The 17267-nt window shown below is 40.5% G+C and overlaps 3 protein-coding genes across 4 annotated transcripts in view; 2 read left to right on the top strand and 1 right to left on the bottom strand.

The window, feature by feature from the left end:
* Positions 1 to 4327, top strand: part of coro7 (coronin 7) — a 109591-nt gene extending 105264 nt beyond the window's left edge. For both annotated transcript variants that reach the window (XM_081610025.1, XM_081610026.1), the window contains 9 exons: positions 23 to 127; positions 372 to 457; positions 586 to 727; positions 825 to 914; positions 1007 to 1123; positions 1237 to 1372; positions 1511 to 1602; positions 1762 to 1848; positions 2653 to 4327. In XM_081610025.1, the coding sequence (XP_081466151.1) occupies positions 23 to 127; positions 372 to 457; positions 586 to 727; positions 825 to 914; positions 1007 to 1123; positions 1237 to 1372; positions 1511 to 1602; positions 1762 to 1848; positions 2653 to 2661 (864 nt within the window). In that variant the 3' untranslated portion in view covers positions 2662 to 4327. The remainder of the gene's footprint in view (positions 1 to 22; positions 128 to 371; positions 458 to 585; positions 728 to 824; positions 915 to 1006; positions 1124 to 1236; positions 1373 to 1510; positions 1603 to 1761; positions 1849 to 2652) is intronic.
* A 566-nt stretch (positions 4328 to 4893) lies between these two features.
* On the top strand, positions 4894 to 7909 carry pam16 (presequence translocase associated motor 16). Its single transcript, XM_081610028.1, has 5 exons — positions 4894 to 5233; positions 5482 to 5566; positions 6118 to 6254; positions 6674 to 6739; positions 7746 to 7909. The coding sequence occupies exons 1-5, from the start codon at positions 5231 to 5233 to the stop codon at positions 7833 to 7835; spliced, it is 381 nt and encodes a 126-aa protein (XP_081466154.1). The 5' UTR covers positions 4894 to 5230; the 3' UTR covers positions 7836 to 7909.
* Positions 7910 to 8137: 228 nt separating this feature from the next.
* glis2b (GLIS family zinc finger 2b) overlaps positions 8138 to 17267 on the bottom strand; it is a 29622-nt gene continuing 20492 nt past the window's right edge. Inside the window, exons 3-7 of the mRNA XM_008416700.3 lie at positions 16708 to 16838; positions 14729 to 14884; positions 14516 to 14649; positions 14309 to 14427; positions 8138 to 13614 (exon numbers count right to left, since the gene is read on the bottom strand). Coding sequence (XP_008414922.2) covers positions 12872 to 13614; positions 14309 to 14427; positions 14516 to 14649; positions 14729 to 14884; positions 16708 to 16838 — 1283 coding nt within the window. The 3' untranslated portion in view covers positions 8138 to 12871. The remainder of the gene's footprint in view (positions 13615 to 14308; positions 14428 to 14515; positions 14650 to 14728; positions 14885 to 16707; positions 16839 to 17267) is intronic.

Below are 17267 nucleotides of genomic sequence, written 5' to 3'. Positions count from 1 at the left end.
TCTTCCCGATGTTCCCGTTCAGGTGTTTGGAATGGCGTGGAGTCCAGACGGGAAGCTGCTGGCCACAGTCTGCAAGGATGGGAAAGTTCGCATCTATGACCCTCGCAAATCTACAGCACCTGTGCAAGTATGGCAACAAACTATAGAACTGCAGCTTACAAAATAATCATAATCTGGCATTTTCAGTTTCATACATTTTCAGTTGTTCTACAATGATATTAAAAACTTCAAAGAGGTCTGGATACTTTTATAATTGGATTCAGTCCTTTTCTTGTAATAAATATTTGTCTCTCAGTTCTTACATAATAGTCGTCGTATTGTAACGCCGCTTCAGTACGCGTATAGATTTGCTGGTGTTTTGGTTTTCCCAGGAGGGGCCGGGTCCAGAGGGCCACAGAGGAGCTCGTGTGGTCTGGGTGTGTGATGGGAAGTACCTGCTGGTGTCAGGATTTGACAGGTACTGGAAACTAAAACCTTTTTATTAGTCTGTTCATCATGGATGTTAAATAATTTAAATTTACTTTTCTCCTGTCTGAGCAGCACTGACCAAAGTTCTTCTTGTCCTCTTTTCTATTGCTGTTTTAGTCGTAGCGAAAGAGTACTTTACCTGTTCTCCGCTGACTCCCTGTCATCCGGGCCAGTAGCCAACGCTGCTTTAAACGTATCTCCCTCCACTCTTATCCCGTTTTATGACCCCGACACCAGCGTTGTAATTCTTACTGGGAAAGTGAGTAATATGAGAGATAAACTGGCGGAAGTCTCTGCAGAGTGCATCACGGCTAAAGCATAATTTGCATGAAATTATGTTTTCTGCTTTTCTTCAGGGTGACACCAGAGTCTACATTTATGAGTTGGTCCCAGAAGATCCCTACTTTATTGAATGCAGCAGTTTTAACTCCCCTGAGCCTCATAAGGTACTAAGGCTACTTACATTATCCTAATTATCATCGACACAGCCATTGAAGTTGAAGTTAAAGTCATGGATTCTGTGCTCCTCTGTGTGCAGGGACTTGCCTTTTTGCCTAAAACGGAGTGCAACGTGCGAGATGTGGAGATAGCTGTGGGACTGATGCTCACCAAGACCACCATAGAGCCGGTGGCCTTCAGAGTCCCCCGGGTTAAAGTGAGGCAACCGAACCCCCTTGCGAACACTTCCAGGAACACCGCCTGTTTTTTTTTTTTTTTACTCGTGTTTACTTCTAATGAACAGAACGTTTTTCCTTTTTGGCTCTCCAGAAAGAGTTCTTCCAGGACGACATGTACCCAGACACAGCAGTGTGGTGGGAGCCTGCGCTCACCGCCTCCGCCTGGCTCTCTGGCTCCAACGGACAGCATAAAAAGCTCGGCCTGAAGCCCAAAGACATGACGCCAGGTGCGTCTACAGACACAACACAGCTCTTAAATGTTCATCAAGATGCCGTCTTTAGACCCGCATGTTGACTCTGGACATGTCCTGGTACGTTTGGTTGCTTCATGCGAAGCTGGGTTTGTGTGTTGTTTTTTTTCTCAGTGAGTGAGGCCCCCAAAGAGGCTCCGGTGAGGAAATACCTGCCCTCGTCTGTTTACTTGGAGGAAAAAACGGATGAACAGAAAAAAGAGGAGGTGAAACTTTGCGTTAGTTTTTCGTAGATCAGATGTACGGACCTTTTGTAGTACCTGAAAAACAGCATGTCTGTGTCCTCCTGAGATCTTAACGCTCAGTGTGTGTGTGCGCGCATGTGTGTCTGCGTGCGTGCGCGTGTTTGTGTGTGCGTGACATAGCTCCTGAGTGCCATGGTGGCTAAGCTGGGAAACATGGACGACCCCCTGCCACAGGAGTCCTTTGAGGGTGTGGATGACGAGGAGTGGGTGAGTACATGTGACAACTTCTTGAAAATAAAACACAAAACATATATTTTATGTGAAGGACCAACACAAAGTAGTGCACAGTGATGAAGTGGAAGGAAAGATGCAAGCAATTTTTGGGAATACAAATCTGAAAAGTGTGATTTTTCACACAAAACAATTATAGCAAAATCTAGACTTATTTCATGTGACTGAGGTCAAACTGTTGTGTTTACAGCCAAACAGACTTCAAAAAGAAACTGGAAGAAGAGTTAAATGGTATTCAGGCCCCTGTATTAATACCTTTTTTTTTTTTTAACTGCTTTAACTTTGATTTAAGCATCTCCTAAAGTTACTACCTGACCGGTCTGCTGTGCCTTGGTTTTCGTGATGCTGCTTGTTCTCTAAAAAGTAGCTGGATTCTTGTTGTGCTTTTCATGTTTGTGTATTTAAAAAAATACATGTCACAAAAATTTCACTACTTTCTGTTGGTTTACCACATAAAATCTCAAGATAATATTTTGCACTTTTGGCTGAAGTGCAGCAAAATATTTAAGTTCAAGTGACGTAAATTCTTTTTTTCCAGTAACTGTATTTGTTTATTGTTTTTTTTTCTTGTAATATTATCTCTGAAGTTTGTGTATTTGCATTAGTTGTGTTCTTAACTTGAAGTCACAGTTTAATGTATTCAGGAAATCAAATGAATGTAAACTGAGCGGACTGAAGTTTAACATTTCTTTTCATTCCAATCAAGAAATGATGGCAGTTTTTTTTTGTTGTTTTTTTTTTTGATTTTAGTGATCTCATTCTTGCCTCCCTTTTATTCAGGATGATTGAAGAGGATGCCATCATCCGGGCTTTGCTTCAAGTCATGGTGCCAACGGCAGAGAGGAAAGGACAGCTCGAGTTATTTTGCCATTCGCGTTTGAACACATCACCCGGACAATCTCCTGGGGAAAACAAACACCGCAGCCTACCGAATAAGAGAAACAATGCATTACATAAAAACTCATATGGTGTAATTTAAACTTCCATAATTTTTAGTACTTCTCTGCAGGAAATCCCACATTCAGTTTGAGCTTAAAATATTTGTCTTCTCTGTACAGACGACAACATAAGTGTCGGCACCTTGGTAAAAATGTAACCTGAATATAAATGAATCTTGAGTTTTAGTGCCATAATTTCAAAGAAAAAAAATACAACCTTTCATTTTAATATACTTATTTCATGGGAGAAACATCTTATTTTACAAAATAATTGCTTTAACAAATAATGGGACATATAGAAGAAATGATCTCCTCTTGGAAAGCACAATCTGTCAGCATTTGCTTTTTATACAAGATCAAATGTAAAATCTTCCTTTTCTGATTAATTGTACGAATATTGAAAGCTCTGATTCCCCTTTTTTTTTCATTTTGAGATTACGCTATGCTTTCTACACATTTTTACCAGGGGTGCCAGCAAATGTCTTCATTGGTATATCTTTAAAGGATTCATCTATTTGATGAGATAATCATATAAAATCACACAACAGTAAAGTAACAAATCAGAAAATGTGAATAAATCTGCAGCCAATCGTATAACCAGTTAACTCTCTTAAATAAACAGCGTAGAATTAAGGCTAGTTTCTCCTATCTTTTAATGGCACATTTTTATTTTGTAGATCTAAATAAAATCTTGAATGTTTGGTTCGACATGGGACCACTGCTTTGCTTTCTAATTGCCCACTATAACAGCACAAGTTCTTAAGACTGATTGTCTTCCAGTATGATCATGCAAATCACAGTTACTGTAACAGGTTTGAGCTTCAGCACCAGATGCCACCTTAAACTTAAGGACACAACAGGGTCAGGGGAGTCTCTGATGTTAGGAACTATAGATTCCTTTTCTTTTTAAGCATAAATTGATATACAGTTGATAGATGGTAGATATTGTGTATTTGTCCAAGTTAATGGGTTTGATTAACTTTTTAACCATTAAGGAATGTTTGTATGAGGGGGGGGGAATTGGGATTTTTGTGCTTTTACTTGATCATTCCTCTTTGTTTGCAAGGTAGTCTAATGTTTTTAACTTTAACCCTTGTTAATATTCTAACAGTTTGGGGAATAAATACCCCTTGAATGGTATTAATTAGGCAAACAGCACAGTGTTAGTAACTTAAGAGTGAAGCCATCGTTGTGTAATCGTCACTCAGGGCCGCGTTGGAGTCATTAAGAACCATTTATTGACCCAACAACATTGTTTACATCCTCAGAATGACTGATGTGATCCGGCCAAATCAGCCGTGCGTTTTCCTGCTCGTCATGTTGAACACATGTACGGTGGATGTCACTGGATGTATGTGCTTGTGATTTTTAAAGGTCTGTTGTATGTTTAGATTGGATTAACTGGTTCTGGGCTTTGTTTTTATATAGCGTATATCATTGTGGTTTTGTTTTTATAGTAATGGTTTGTGGATTTTTTTTCAAAAACTGTCTTGCAATAAACACCATATGAACTCTTATCTTCTGTACTTAATGTGTTGAGCAATGCTGCTGCATTCATGACAAACTAGATAAATGCACATCAGACAAAAATAGTTTCTTAGTTATCTCATCAATCTTACATTAAAGCCTCAAACTTCACTGTATTTTATTTTTGAAAAAATTTGAGTCAAAATTTTAAGTGTGGCCTGCGTTCAGTTCCCTGAGTCAAGGTGAAACTCCACCAATGTCTCAAGACATTTGCAGCCTCTTATATGTTTTTTTTTTTTTTCAGGATTTTTTCAAATTTGCTTCACAATCCTATTATGATAAAAAAAAAAGTTTAATGGGTTAAATACAAATGCATGACACATTCTTCTTAATTTTATTTATAAAAGGTTTAAAATAATTATTTATTTGGAGTTTGTGATGGTCATAACACACGGATGGACAGGCATGCTGATAGACATAGAATGTCCGATTGGACTCTTTGCTTCCCTAAATACATACTAAACGGTGAAAACTATCAAGTTAGCCTTAAAATAATTTGCTGTGAGGGTTAGTATGCTCTCATTAAGATAGGTAACACCTATCTTAGTAATTTCTCAAGCCAGTGGCTCATATTCACATAATTTAGTTTTATCAATTTGTGCATTTTTCGGCTTTAAATTAATACAGCCGTATATGTTACTGAATTTCAGTGCTGCTTCTCAGCAGCGCCCTCTGGAGTCACAACAGTTGATGGTCACCGAATATGGTGCGACGCTGCATTCATCCCTCCCACCCAGCAGAGGGCGATGTTTAAAACGTACCACCAAGATGATTCGTCCTGAATGTTTAGTTGTCGATCTTCCTTGAACTATGACGCTTCTGTAACCTTCAATGTGCATGTGTGACAACAGGAGTCGGCACATCGGCTGTGTAAGCTGTATAGCGACGTAAAAATGGTAAGAACATGTTATTTTTTGCCAGGCCTCATGTGATTATGTACAGCGTTAACTCTAAAATATGTCGTGGTGAAATAAGGTGTTTTTTTTAGTGCTACTGTGTTCTTAAGTTGCTCTACATAACGAACCTAATGCATTTCAAAAGAGCTTCAGTAATAAGACGGTTAATGTTTTTGTGTGTTGAGTTCTGTCTCTGTGTTTTTGTCACAAACTGACTCTATTAACTGCTTTAATCTGAACACTTTCAGGCTAAATACCTCGCTCAGATCGTAGTGATGGGTGTTCAGGTGGTGGGACGAGCTTTTGCCCGGGCTTTACAACAGGAGTATGCAGGTATTTATGCTTCTGTTGTCCTGAGCCTGACGTCTGCCGTTATGGATTTGATTAAAATGTTATTACACCTCTTTAAAAGAATCTGTAACCTTTAAGGAATCTTTAAAGAGGTGCAAGTTTTAAGACTAAAACAAATATCCTGATCTTTAACATATATATTTAGAAAAATGACAAGTTCTCCATGAGTTTGGGGTCTGGAGACTTTTTGTGCCATGGACAACATGAGGCCCACTAAGTTATCACTTTTTCCTTGACAAGAAGGCGCTTAGCCATGTTGGGTAAAAGGTTGCACAACAACCCAGAAGCAATATCATGATAATGTACAAAAGCTGCCCCTGGTTGATGTTTTCATACCATTGTTTATTCATGACAGTAGCAAAATTGAATGAGACATGGGTCTCTTTCTTCACAGCCTGGAAAAACTGGAGTTTTATTCAAGTGTTAGAAGCAGCTCTCATGTTTCTGCAAAACAACAACCTATCTTTCTGCTAGTCTGATTCTCGGCATAGCGTCACTTCAGGATGGATCTCTGTTGTGTCTCCTTCTCCCAGCGAGTCAGGCAGCAGCCCGGGCCAGGGGCCGATCCGGGCAGCAGTCTGCCGCAGTGTCCAGCATCACCGGGATGAGTCTACAGGAGGCTCAACAAATCCTCAACGTCTCCACGCTCAGTCCTGAAGAGATTCAGAAGGTACAACCAGGAACCGTTGTGTCCTCCTTACTGACATGCTTAAATCGCAGTATGGCAGGTTTTTATAAATGTTCCACACTTCAGCACCTCGCTCAGATCGCTCACTGAAGGACTTGGACCTGGAAACACTGACTCTGGTTTGGAGTTTAGTGTAGTGAAGAAACTTGTGGTTTAAACATCAGGGTTAACTTCAGATGTCATGTGTTTTTCCTAGTGAATGCTAATACTCAAAGCTTTTAAAATTATACAATTTTGTAAATGTTTAACTTTATTTATAATCAAGTTGGTTGATTATGAGTCTGATAATATATAACAAATATTGTGTTTTTTTTTTTGTTTTTTTTTTTATTAATGTTGCTGTTTTTACATTTAAAAAGAAAGTGCTTTCACACTGAGTCTGAACTGTTTATATCCTGCAGAGCTATGAACACCTTTTCAAAGTCAATGAAAAGTCAGTGGGAGGTTCACTGTACCTGCAATCAAAAGTGAGTAGTCTATTCTTTCACATAAAATCACAATGTTAATATTAACCTTAATGTGTGATGTCACGTCCTTAGTTGTACTTTTGGATAACAGCAAAAAAAGAAAACATTTTAGTTTAAATCTTGTGAGGCCCACAGCAACAAATCAATCATTATTTTGTAAGATTTGCTTCAAAACATTATTTCCACAGTTTGTTCAAGATTCAGATGTCTTAAAGTTATGAAAATTGCTTTTATAAATTTTCTGGTTGTTTTCCACCCTTTAGTCCTTTTGATTTGCTACATCACAACCTGCACACACATTCAAAAATCTGATTGGTTTTGGCCTGTAGACCTGTGTTTAAAATCGACAGACATGTTTGGTTTTATTGTTTAAAAAAAACCATGTCTTTACTTCTGCCATTTTTCCTTTTTCATGCACCATTATTACTTTCTTTCTTATTGTTCTTTTCTTCCTTTGATTCTTCTTTGTGCCCTCCTTCCTTTTTTGCATCCTTCCATCTCTGCTTTTCCTTTTTCATCCTCCCTTCTGTCCTTTCCTCATTGTGCCCTTTTGTATCCTACCTTTCTTTCCTTATTTGTCTTTTCTTCCTTGTCGTTAGTTCCCTCCTCACTTCAATGTGCCCTTCCAATTGTTGCTTCTTTGTCTTTCCTTTTTTTGTCTCATGTCCTCCTTCCTGTTGTTTCCTTGTCATTTTTCATCCTTCCTTAGTCATTCTTGCTTCGTTGTGTATTTTCCTCTCTAGTGTCCTTCCTCGCTTTCTCCTTTTTTCCCCCTTTACTGCGTGAAATCTTAAGATGGAACATGTTTTGTATTAAAGCAGATGTGTACACCATGTTCCTAATTATTTTCCCTCAGAAAAATGCCAGATTTCTGCACTAAGAAAATATGACTCACACCTCACACCAGGTGGTTGAGTTATTCTGTTATTTACAGTTGCAGTGTTAGTGTTTTAGCTGCTTTATCCTCCGCTGCTGGTCATTCATGTGTCGATTTCTTGCATTGCAGGTGGTGCGAGCTAAAGAGCGTCTGGATGAGGAGCTAAATATTCAGAAACAAGAACAAAACCAGCAGTCGCAGCAAAATCCAGAAACATAAAGGATAAAATTGGACCTCTAGTTTCTTCCCCCAATCTCCCATGTAAATTATAACCCAATAAAGTCTTTTCTTTAGTCTTTTGTATGTGGCAGTGAATTCCCATTAGACAATATGCAATTATTGTCTTTTATTTATATATATATAGACAGCAGGTGTCTGTAAAAATAATGTTTGTGACTGCAGTGTTGGAAACTCAGGTAACAATGCTTTTTTTGTTGAATGTAAACGAGGATAAGATGATTGTTATAGTGTGAAGGAAACAGTATATGTAGAAATGTAAAAAAATACAAATAACACAAGCACACTTATCAAATGCAACTTTATTAAACATTTTTGTTTTCATTGACATTATTATCAATATCGTAATAAAATTCCTCTAAAACAGGAGAACACCGCTATGTTGTACCAATTGGAGACTTTTACAACGCTTAAAATTCTGCATGTTCAACCACAGAACATGGTGCCAGGAAAAATATATTTTCATATAACTTTTTCTCATATAGTGTATAACTTCTATATTTACCTGTAATAAAAAAGGCACTTGGAAAAATTAAAATACTGACATAATATCTCACAAATGTGCAAAAAAAACGTAAGTTGAACAGGCCTCCTGTGGCCTTAGTCATATCATTAACCCTTTGTGCAACACTGTGGCACTTCCAGCAAAGCGAGCCTCTGATGTGGGGCATTTTTGTGTCCTGGCATCTGGGATTTTGTAACAACTCCAGGAGCCCGTACCACTTTTAAAAAATGCTTAATGATAAGAAAACAGAGTCCCACTTGAGACCCTGTAGCGAGTATTTCCCAAAAACAACACAAAGACAGCTTAGACGTTGGAAAATAATGTGACAGCATCCCCAAACGTATACAGTTGAGGGAGGGGGGGAGGTGGGGAGTGCAGATTATTACAGGCTGAGCTCAAAGGGTTAATGGATCATACAGCTTATTTAATATTGAAAATATGTGGATCCCGTTTGGACCCGTGTCGTGCTGAGATTTCTGCTGCCGGCGCTGAGTCTCTGTCCCTGGCCTCTTTCAGCAGAGGAGGCCCGCTGCATCTGTTGGCGCTGCTGTTGCCATGGAAACCACGTCTGGCTTACTTATAGCCTCTCTCTGATGACGTTACATGCTAGGTTTTGTCCATTCACACGGCACACTACTCATTTCCAATACCTGACCTGAAGCTTGAGCTAAACTGTGTGGAGGTGGCGTTATTAGGAAGGAGCCTTGTCGCGCGACCTGTATGGCAAGCCAATTTGTCATGTAATGGACGTGTTCGACGTCCGTACTGAGAATTTCATCTCATCAAAATGAGTGTGTACTTTTTAAGCATTAGTAGTTGAATGGTTTGAGTGCGTAACATACAAAGCTTGGATATTAAACGGTAAAATGTTTACTTTTAAGGAACAGACATCTTAAACTTTTCTAAATCAGGTTTTAAGGATTTTGAGTGCTGAAATGTCAGTTTAATTGTCATTAGCAAATTTAATTTAATTAAGATGAATAGAGTATAATAGAATGTACACTAGCAATTTGATGTGGTATGGTTTGGTTATATGGTATATTTGCTTGCCATACAATTTACCTACGATTTAGTCTTAATAGACCTGCAGGAATTCTGATCAAAACAACCTCAGTGGGTTATATTACCAACATATTTCTGCTCTAATGTGAGACTAATTCTTCTTGGTGTACTTTGATGTTCTTTGGTGAATGTTTTGTAACCAGGAGGTGGTGGAATTGAGCCACGGGTTTAATCTAAAGAAGATGGGTAACACAGAAGAGAGAGGGGGCAGGAAGAGTTCAGTGGCCTAGTTTTCTGCAGGCTGGTATTTCTGTGAGAGGCTGCCACAGTGGGCCCAGCACAGCCGGTGACTTCAGAGCTGAGAGGGCCGTTTGGTGGGTGGGTAGCCAGATGGAGAGCGGCAGCCCAGGATGGCTGCAAGTTGCTTTTTTTTTTTCCTCTGCTGGCATGCAGCCTCCACCCTAATCGCTCCCCTGTCCATTCTCTCATCCTTACAACCCTTTCTCTTTCCTCTCAAGCTGCCCATCAGTCGAAAAAGTTGACCCTCTGTTTGTAAAAAAAAAAAAAAAAAAAAGTGGTCTTTGTGGCTTTTGCAAATGACAAAACTGAGAACTAAACTTCCACAAGTTTAAAATTTAGGTACATTTTTTGATGTTTCTGATTGATCTAACCGTCCGTTTGAAGTGCCAGCCTCGGGTTGGAAACTACAACTCTGGAAAGCCATCCAAAAAATGTTTCCCCACCAACTTCAACCCCTTCACAAAACTCATCCCCGGCAGCAGAAACCCGATTGTAGAGCAGCCATGGCAGAACACAAGAGGCTACTTCAACATCACAAAGAAAATGTCTCGTCTGAACATCTGCAAATAAAAAAAATAAAAAAAATCATAGTAATGGCAAAAATATAAAATGGAAACAGGTAAATAAAACAGTTACAAGGGGATTTTTGCCAAAAAAAAAATATGAGCATACTATTTTCAGTTTAAGAGCAGAAATTCTTGATTTCGGATAATGTGCTGCCCTGATTTAATACCCTGCTCCCGCACTTGAAAATAATCATGTCTGCTTATAAATATATTCAGCTGCACAAAAAAGCTTTTGCATAATCTGCTTTCCTCCCTTTTGCACAATTATCTTCTGCTCCTGTTTGAAGCCTACACCTCATGCTTTAAAAACCTTTTAGATTTTCTTTGCTTTCTCTTGGAACAAAGTGTTGGTAGCATTCACAGTCAATAGAATCACAAGTGAGACTTTGACATCACTGGCCTTTAGGTGTAAATGGAGCGTAAGATATTTGTGCGAGAGGCACCAAATCTGATTGCAAAAATAAGATTTGATGCAAGAGTAGAGTATTTTTTAAGCAAACAAGTTTTTTTTTTTATGTCAGAGCAGAGTTATGCAGTGGAGCACAACAGTATAAAATGTCTTGCTCTCAAATTGAAAAGTTATGCTCCTAAGTTTTGAAAATGAAAAATTACACTCAAAAACAGCCAGCGTCATCAAACATCGACGAAAGAGACGGAGGAGTGGCGAAGTGCGAGGAGAGATGTCAGTCTGTTGAGTTTTAAGGATCCTCTCCTGCTCCCCATCCTCTTTTTCATGAGCAACACAAGTCTGACGAAACGCCCAACAAAAAGCTGGATTTTGTAAGGGGACTGAAATAAGAGCTATTTTCTTTAAATACAACATTTTAGAAAACATGGTAGTTTTTAGTAAGTGCATGTTTACTGCTTAATCGAACCATGAAGTGTTTCCCAGAAGTTTTTTTTTTTTTTTTTTTGCCCCTCCGGACAGACTGAAATGAGGCAGTTTGGGATAGTGTGGCGTACTAGTCAGTCCAGCTGTAGGCAGCACTGAGTGTATCCCATCTCCCGCTGTGGAACAACGTGAACATTCCCTCTTTGTTGTTTTTTTGTTTTTTTTCTTTCTTTCACAGCTGAAGCTTATTGGGGTCGAATCTCATGTAGCTAGGCCCACCACCTGTTTTTCACAGCTGGTTTGGGGTCATTTTAGCTTAAAGAATACAAGACTGTAGTGTTTATCACCACTGAGGGCCTTTTATACACAACCCGGCCCCGTTGATTGAATTACAGTAAAGCAGCTGGACAATCCAGGAGCTGAACAGTGCTGGTTTTTGTGAGTCGGGAGGTTGTGACGCGTCCCGCCAGTAGGGGGAGTCAGACAAACCAGTGCCTTAAGTTTCACTTGTGGAAAAAAAAAAGAGAGGAAGTAATGGTTGGTCATTGCAAGGTGGCTTAACCACCGTTTGTCTGTTCGTTCGGCCCCCGGCCTGGTCTGTGTTCATCACTCCTCCACAAGACCGGGGACGGATTGTCAAAAGTGCTCTCGCCCAGTTTATGAAGCAGGAGGAGCAGGAAAATTTAGCAGCAGTTCTGAGGTTTCAATACTATAAGTCGACACTGTTAAGCGCTCTGCTTAAATGAAGTATAAAACGTAATAAGTTCACTTGCTTTGGTTCGGCAAGTTTGTCAAATGTATGTTTCAAATGTTCACAACATTTGAAACATCTTTCTATTACATGCGTGTGTCTGAGTGCTTCCTTTTGTGGTGCCTGCAGTGCCTTGCAAAATGCATTCAAACCCCTTAAGCTTCATAACATTTTGTCTTTAAACAACAAAACTTCTTTTTTTTTTAAAAATGGAAACCAACGCAATTTATTGCATAGTAATACATTGTATCTACCTTGAACATACGTTTTAAGGTCTTGTCACCTCTTTGACTGGACCATCCTAACACAAGAATGGTTTAGTCATTTTATCTCTGTCTTGTGCTAGTTGGTCTTCATAAAACTCTACTAAAAGGCCTCCACAGAACAGCTGTGTTTATACTGCTGTACTTGGTTGCACTGGAAAATCAAAGTAAATGGGGCTGAATAGAAATACGTCACACTTTTAGTTTTTCATTTGCAACACGGTTACTTTTGTGTAAATCTGAACCGCTTAATGCCTGGGAGTAGTTGTATTGTTGCAAAATGTGTGAAACGTCAAAGGGTGTGAATATTTTTGCGAGCCACCGTACCTCAGCACTAAGCTGGAGGCACTCTTGTCAAAGTACAGTCATATAAATACTCAATGATGAAGGAGGACATTTTTTAAAAAACACAGAGCACTAAGACTGTCACGTTTACGGTCCCTTTCCACAGAACCAGCCAGAATGAGTAAAGTATAAAATAAGAAAGCAAAGAGGAGCCTTGTTTTAAGGCTTTGTGATACAAATCCAGGACCGTACATATTCCTGAACACAGATCTTGGGCCTCAAGTTTAGTTCTTCAACAATACAAGAGGCTTGCGTTGTTTTCTTAAATCGTGTGAGGTGAAGTGTGTCTTTTTCCAAACTCCTACCTTTCAATGCATTGCCTGGAATTGATTGTTCAAGCCAATCCATGTCACCTTTGACATCCCACACCCTCACTATGGCATCAACCCCCTGAGCTCTTCTGGAATGTGTGTGTGAGATAGAGAGAGTGTGTGTGTGTGTGCGTGTGTTTGTATCAGTTAACCACAGCTGGCTTGAGCACCACAGCGCCGGGGGGAATGACCACCCAGGATAGGGGATCATGAGACCCACCTGTGGAGAGGTTTAGGACCCTCCCAGCCATCTCATCCTCTGCTTCATCTCCTCTGCCCCTCTTTGCCTGGTGGCGGTGGGGCCGGTGCTCTGAAGTGGGGCCCAGTACTGGAACCATTGGCAGGCCAAGGGCCGAGGAAGGGAAGGCAGAGGAAAGTAAAGGGGCCTTAGCCAGGCCCAGAGGGGAGCCGTTAAAGGACAAGATGGATGTGCCTCCTAGGCTGGCTGGAGACGAATTGGGGCTCCCCAGCGTGGTGAGGTCCAGGGGCCTTGGGCTAAGAGGGGACAAGGGAAGGCTACCGCCTACGCCCTGCAAGGTGTGGCCTCCCAGCAGAGCGGCAGCTGCTCTGGGAATGATGATGTGAGCTCCGCTGACGTAGGGCAATTCTGAGTCCTTACTGCCAGCGCCAGAAGGTCCTCCGCTCTGACTTCCCTTCAGCAGAGAGCCTACCCCGCTTGGGGGGCCCTGCTCCTGAGCCACAAAGTGGCCGTGCGCTTTGATGTGCTTCCGCAGCGAGCTGGGATCTGTGTAGCGCTTCAAGCAGCCTACCATCTTACAGTAGTAGGGCTTGTCTACGTAATGTGTGCGTGTATGCTTGAAGCGGTCACTGGAGTTGGAGTAGCGCTTGTTGCAACCCTCGTAAGGACAAATGTAGGGCTTTTCACCTGAAGAGGGGAAAGATTTTCCACATGAGAATTTATGTACGTCCTAAAAAAAATACATTTAAGAAATGCTTTCTTCACACTCTAATAATAAACATCAAATATCACTGCGTTTAAGTGCCAGAAATTCAAAAATTCTGAGTGTGGAAAAGAAAATAATCACAATCGACCTTTGCTGACACAGAAAGAGCCCATGGAGCCCTCAACTCTCTCAAATATAAGATACTACCATATTTTTTGTGAACGTTTAGTAGGGATGTGTAGCTCCAGTCCTTCACTGACAATGTCTTTCAGGTCTAAGATGTCTGCTTGATCCAACACAATTGATTCAAATAGTTTAATTGCCTCCGCAGCATGTCACTTATCTTTTCAGAGGTCTGCTAATAAACCGTGCATTTGATTCAGATGTGTTAAACTAGGGCGACATCTAAGACATGTAAGACAGCTGCGCTTAAAGACTGACCGCCATGAAGTTTCTCAGGTATAACATGAGTTGTTTTGCTTTTTTTACGTCCTTTCTTGGTACATAATATCTTCTGATATTTGAAGGTAATTTTTTTTAATGTAGTTTATGACTGCAAAAGAAAACGTTTGAAAAATAATTATATCTTTAGCTGTATATCAAACACTGTCTTAGGTGATTTAATTTTTTTTTTTGTATTTTAGCTTTATTGCTAGTTGGAAGCCAAACACAAACCTGTATGCGAGCGGTTGTGTATCTTGAGGTTCTCCAGGCGTGAGAAGCTCTTGTTGCAGGTGGGACAACGGTGTGGTTTCTCGTTGGTGTGAGTGCGTATGTGAATGAGCATTTTGTACCTGCAAGCAAAAAAGAAACGTAAAACGTCGCTTTTAACACTGAACATCTGATGCGCTCTTATAAGACCTCAACGAATGATTTCATCACCTGGCATTAAACCCTCTTCCTTTGCGAGCACAGCCCTCCCAGTGGCAGCAGTACCCAGAATCCTTCTCAGGTTTCACATGGAAGTCGTTGACATGGTCCACAAGATCTTGTAGGGAGTCAAAGAGCAGGTGGCACTAAAGGAGGAAAAACATTCTATGAAAACCGTAAGAGGTGATAAAGGTTTCTCAGTATCAAACTCCAACTCTTGTCTACCTTTTTCCAGTGACATGCAAGTTGTTCATCCGCTGAAAGGTCAGGAGAAGCCCGCTTGTCACTCGTTTGGCCAATGAACATAGAGGATGGCAGGTGAAGTCCTGCTCCAGGACCAATTGGCACAAAGAATTGAAACGCCTGCGAGATGTGAGAATTCTGATGAACAGTAAAAAAAAAAAGAAAAAAAAAGAGAGAGAGAGAAAGGCTGATAAGTTTTTTTAAGTAACTAGAACTGAATTTTCTGATAAGATTGAACCTTTCTGCAACAAAAACTCCAAGTGTGTTTGGTGTTGTATGAAAGAGAAAAATGTCAGTCCCACACTTAAGTAAGGCGGAGGATCTATGATACTATGGGCTGTTTATCAACACAGAGCAGCTCAGAGAAATTATGCAGAGGATTGGTTAAAAATCCCTGCCTCTATGCTACTTTGTGAAATGTTAAAGGCAAGGACTAAAAACTGTTCTATTGGCAAACGTGTGGTACCAATTATTTTATGCATTAAAAATGGTTGGATTTTTCTAAATTTGCCATTTTGAGATAATCCTACATGGACATAATTTAAGATATTTTTCACATTAGGAGGAGCATGGGGATACTTTGCCGAAAAACAGGTAATGTGGGCTTGATCGCCAGTAAAAATAAAAAGCCAAAAAAAAAGCCACTAAACTGATAACCCATTCCGTTTTCTTCAAGTGGTGTCCCGCTGCAAACCCCACTATATCCCCAACCTCTGCAGAAGAGCGGAGAGACTCACTGAGCCTCAGAGAGCTAATGCACAGGCTTAGAGTAACCTGCAGTGAAGCCTTGCTCAAGCAAAAAGCAGATATCTCAGTGAAGCAAGTTAAAAATCTAAAATCTTGGAAACACACACACACACACTCTAATTTCCAATGTGGAGGGAATTGTGCTTTTCTTTGCAAGAATGAAGTGAGTGTTTTCCTTATGGTAAAAGCGTGAGAAACTGCAAGAAAGAGAGAGTGATGGAGGTTTATCTAAGAATAAGGATGTAGCGGTAGGCTCAGGGGGTTAGGTGAAACACAGAGGGGTACTGGATGGTTTAACTGCCTTAGCAATTCAATTCAATTGCGGTGAAATTGAATTAGGCGGCATGAGGTCTGCGTGGCCGTAGTTTTGTCTTAAATCTGATTACACACACACACGCACGCACACCCACACACACACACACACACACCCACACACACACACGCACGCACACCCACACACACACACACACACACACACACACACACACACACACACCCACACATACACACACACACACACACAAAACATACCAACGGGGCCACTGAGTGCATGTTGCACAGACAAAGGCAATTGTTGGGGACACAAGTCGTGTTTGATAAGAGCTTCCCTTCCCCTCTCATGGACAGAGGCCTCCCTAACCTTGCATAATTGAATTCCCCTGTGACAGTGTGACACGACTTGATTTTGCCCCTGATTTGATGACTCAAACATCCTGAGTCAGGCTGCAGAAGGAGAGTGTAAAACTTTGAGTGCAGACGGCATACAGTGCCCTAAAAATTGTACAATATTGACACTGCTTAAACTTTCTCACAGTTTGTTGTATTACAACATTTCAGTGTATTTCATCAAAAAAATTTGCATAATTAGTCAATACTTTCTAAAAAAACAATTAACTGTAATTACCGCTGCTAGTATTTTTAGCTGTAATTACATCTGTGCAAAAATGGTTCAAGCTCAGTCAGATTGGACAGAGAGGATCTATAAAACAAATAATAAAGTACAGTATTTTTGAATTTTGATGTGAACTTGAATTGGCAACACAGAACATGCCGCTGTGCCATACACTTTCCATTTTCAGATGACAGGCTGAACAATGCGGGCCAGATGTTGAAAGCTTGTGGTTTGTATTTGTAGTAATGTGAGAAAATGTGGAATCGCTGAGTTGTCCTGCATCGGAGTGTTTGCAGGAACTTGCATGTCATGTCATACTCACGCCTGAGGGAACGTAACTGCCGTTGCTCATTTCTGGAGAGCTGGGGGTGTGTCGGGAGGAGGGAGACATGCTCAGGTCCACCGCGGGGGGCGTCGGGGTGTCGGTCCGGTCGTAAGGGACCACCTGCACACCTGAGAAAGTATACTTGTGTTGGAGTGATGTCACTCTTGAGATATCTGTTACAGGGACACTGGACTCACAGGACGACCGTTGTTGTAGACCTGACCACCAGCGGATTAGGACCCACTGTGTATAAAATTTTCACTTTGTTGGTTTTACCATTTGCAGAGAAATGATCTGACAGCTTTTTTCAGATAGGATTCAGAGCTCAGTCTGGCACAGAAGATGACCAGTGATCTCTCTAAAGTTCGACCTGTTCAATCCTATGTCATGGATTGAACATATGGTATGTTTCAGGGGGATAAAGGTTTTATCTCTAGGTTTTAAGTTATTTTTTTTTCAATTTAAGTATCGATTTAAGCTTTTTCTTCACTGTTATTTCCATCAGTTTTGTGCAGAAGTGGCTTATAAACTAGCCAACATCAGTGTGTCTGCTTCTG

This window comes from Poecilia reticulata, chromosome 8 (genome assembly GCF_904066995.2).
Source record: "Poecilia reticulata chromosome 8, P_reticulata-male-v2, whole genome shotgun sequence".
NCBI classification, from domain to species: domain Eukaryota; kingdom Metazoa; phylum Chordata; class Actinopteri; order Cyprinodontiformes; family Poeciliidae; genus Poecilia; species Poecilia reticulata.
The sequence above is the reverse complement of the archived record's forward strand: the minus strand, read 5'-3'. Positions and strand labels throughout refer to the sequence as shown.

Coding starts and splice junctions, on each gene's coding strand:
- pam16 (XM_081610028.1), top strand. Junction 5,567..6,117: donor TTTACAACAGGAGTATGCAG/GTATTTATGCTT, acceptor TCCTTCTCCCAG/CGAGTCAGGCAGCAGCCCGG. Junction 6,740..7,745: donor CACTGTACCTGCAATCAAAA/GTGAGTAGTCTA, acceptor CTTGCATTGCAG/GTGGTGCGAGCTAAAGAGCG.